This window comes from Morone saxatilis, unplaced genomic scaffold (assembly GCF_004916995.1).
Source record: "Morone saxatilis isolate NCDOM2014 unplaced genomic scaffold, NCSU_SB_2.0 Contig14, whole genome shotgun sequence".
In the NCBI taxonomy this organism is placed as follows: domain Eukaryota; kingdom Metazoa; phylum Chordata; class Actinopteri; family Moronidae; genus Morone; species Morone saxatilis.
The window spans coordinates 19,950,254-19,952,773 of record NW_023339696.1 but is presented as its reverse complement, the minus strand read 5'-3'; the positions used below and the strand labels follow the sequence as shown (position 1 = coordinate 19,952,773).

Genomic DNA, 2,520 nt, shown 5'->3' with positions numbered 1-2,520 from the left:
AAGAAAAAAAATTGCAAAAAGGAAAACCCAGCATTGACGGGGGAAATATGGTGAAGGTACACAATATTACTGAAGGATCTATTGTACAATCAACATATACAGTATTGTGAAACGGTTAATGGAGGAAATCAATGAGGGATAACGGCTGGAATTTGAGGGTGTTGAATAAGAGTTCATAATACGTTACGTTTTGTTAAGGTATGTTAATTCAGTGGAAGCATACATCACAACAATGAGCCTACACACCTGAGAGCTTTGAGTGACAGGTTGGTGATTGAGGTACAGGAGGCGAGGTCCAGGTGCTTCAGCTTTGGACAGAACTTACTGAGACTATTACACGTGCTGCAGAAGAGAAAGACAATGAGCGCTTTGGAGGAGAAGTGACATTCTGATACATTGGTATCCCAGAACAATTCACACACCTGTCAGTGATCTTAGTGCAGCCATTCAGACTAAGTAGCTCAATGTTTCTGCAGTTCTGCGAGAAAGTCCTGCAAAAACAAACATTTATATGATGGTGATAGTAAACTTCTTGTCTGTCCCTCCCCAAGGGCTGAACTACAGCTAGAATGTCTGTTGGCAAACTCACCTGAGGGCACTATCACCCACACCCAGGCAACCCCGCAGACTCAGCTTCCTAAGGAACCCTCCACATCGCTTTGAGATGTTCTCCACCACCCGGCCCTGTAACAAAAACAATCTACTCAGCTCACTGTATTTGCTTCTGCACCTTGGTCATGACTGAAGAGTAAAGTGTGGAAAGAAACAGCACAGTACACAGCAAAAATGAAGTTAAAGGCAAGGGAAAAGTAGATGGAAATCAGATTGACTCACCTCAATGTCCCTCTGAAAGTCAAAGAGGTCGATTCGTTGCCAGTTGCTGCCGTCCAAAGCCAGAACATTCCAGGACTGAGAGCAGTGAGGGAGAAAGAGACGTTTAGGGTCAATATTTTTCTCAAACATACAACATACACACACAGAACGCACACTAAAAACACACAGACAAACACGCAGTCACACACCCATGCATACACACACCTTGTGAACACAAACTCACCCGAGAGACCTGGGCACAGCGACAGAGTGTCACCACATCCAGAAAGGAGAAGATTCTGGAAGACAGACAGGGACGGTTTAGAGACCCTGACCCCCGCTGCCAGAAGCTTCCTCTTTACACTAGACTCTGCCCTCAACGCAGCCCTGTGTCTGCTTCCACTCACAGCACAGGGGTGCGAGTAAATCAGCTAATATTGTCTTTGACTGTCAGCATGATATATGTGTTTATCCTGTTTGCAGGATAGATGTGTTTACTCAAAGTGGGGTCCTGGTGAGGAAGACACGCAATCTGCTTCTAAGGAACAGAGCTGGAAACTTATTATAAGATTCCTCAATGCAGCAAAAACTGTATAAGGGTTGAAGCAAGGATGCAGTGAGTCCCAGCACAGCCTGCCAGCCTCACAAATCAGGGCATTGAACCTGGCCAAGTCGCACAGAATCAGCAGCCGCAGCACAGGCAGCTTGGCTGGCAAGGCCGAGGCTTGAGTTATGGCCTTCATTTTCTGTTTGCTCAGGGGCTGCTGAGTTTTTTTTTTTTTTCTGCCTGAAATCAATTTGAATGCTTTATAGCCTCAAGCATCTGTTTTAAATTACAGTTTTAGCATTGGGGGAGCAGAGTAGGGTGGGGAACGAGGGGAAATTGGCATCTTGGTGGTTAGTTTAGTTGAAATATTTGCTAAAGGGCAAGTGAGCATACAGTATATGATCGTAAGATGCACAATGTGTGTGTCTGTGTTTGACGGCTGTAGCGGGAGAAGGGTGGTGCAAGGCCAATTGTGCCTTTGTATATGATTGGATGTGCTGATTGGGAGCGAAGGTAGGGAGGTTAATGTGGAGTATGAAACATGCCACTGTTGCTTGCAAAACGACCAGCAGATAGTCTGAAGTGTTTTGAAATGTCACTCACCGTAACAACAGCTCCTTAGGCAGCTTTTTATTGATGACTGCCTCATCACTGTTTGTGAACATCTGAAAGGGTGCAGAGGATAATGTTAGTCCCGGCATCCTTTTTAACATAGCTGGGCCTCCCTTCATCCACCCGCCTCACTCAAGGACAGCACCAGCAAATAGAAAGCAAGAAAAACTGATCGTAATCTCATCAGCTGAGAGAGATTCAATGTCAAGTCTTGGAAAACACAAAAGGTGACAGAAGATAAAACAGCACAAGAGACAGAGTTTTGTGTCTTCGGAGCAAAATCATTAGGACAGAACTTTGTACTGTCGACTACAGAACTGTGAGGCCTTAGCTTTCATGTTATCTTTTCTGTCTGCATATTCTTCCCTTACTTTCTGTGTTGTTTACACTGTACATTAGCATGTACTGAGAATGTACACTGGAGTTTGTTACAATACATCTTTTGTGACTCTCCGGTGAACTGCTCCAGCTTCTGCAAACAGCTAATGGATTTCCACAGAAATAATTGCATGCTGTGTGAGTGCAAATACTAGCCTATAATCCACAGA

At 44.6% G+C, this 2,520-nt stretch overlaps 1 protein-coding gene across 1 annotated transcript in view; it reads right to left on the bottom strand.

Annotated features, from left to right (window-relative positions):
* fbxl20 (F-box and leucine-rich repeat protein 20) overlaps positions 1-2,383 on the bottom strand; it is a 7,891-nt gene extending 5,508 nt beyond the window's left edge. The window contains exons 1-6 of the mRNA XM_035655661.1: positions 1,964-2,383; positions 1,058-1,112; positions 835-909; positions 590-684; positions 423-491; positions 247-342 (exon numbers count right to left, since the gene is read on the bottom strand). Coding sequence (XP_035511554.1) covers positions 247-342; positions 423-491; positions 590-684; positions 835-909; positions 1,058-1,112; positions 1,964-2,091 — 518 coding nt within the window. The 5' untranslated portion in view covers positions 2,092-2,383. The remainder of the gene's footprint in view (positions 1-246; positions 343-422; positions 492-589; positions 685-834; positions 910-1,057; positions 1,113-1,963) is intronic.
* Between the last annotated feature and the right edge of the window lie 137 nt (positions 2,384-2,520).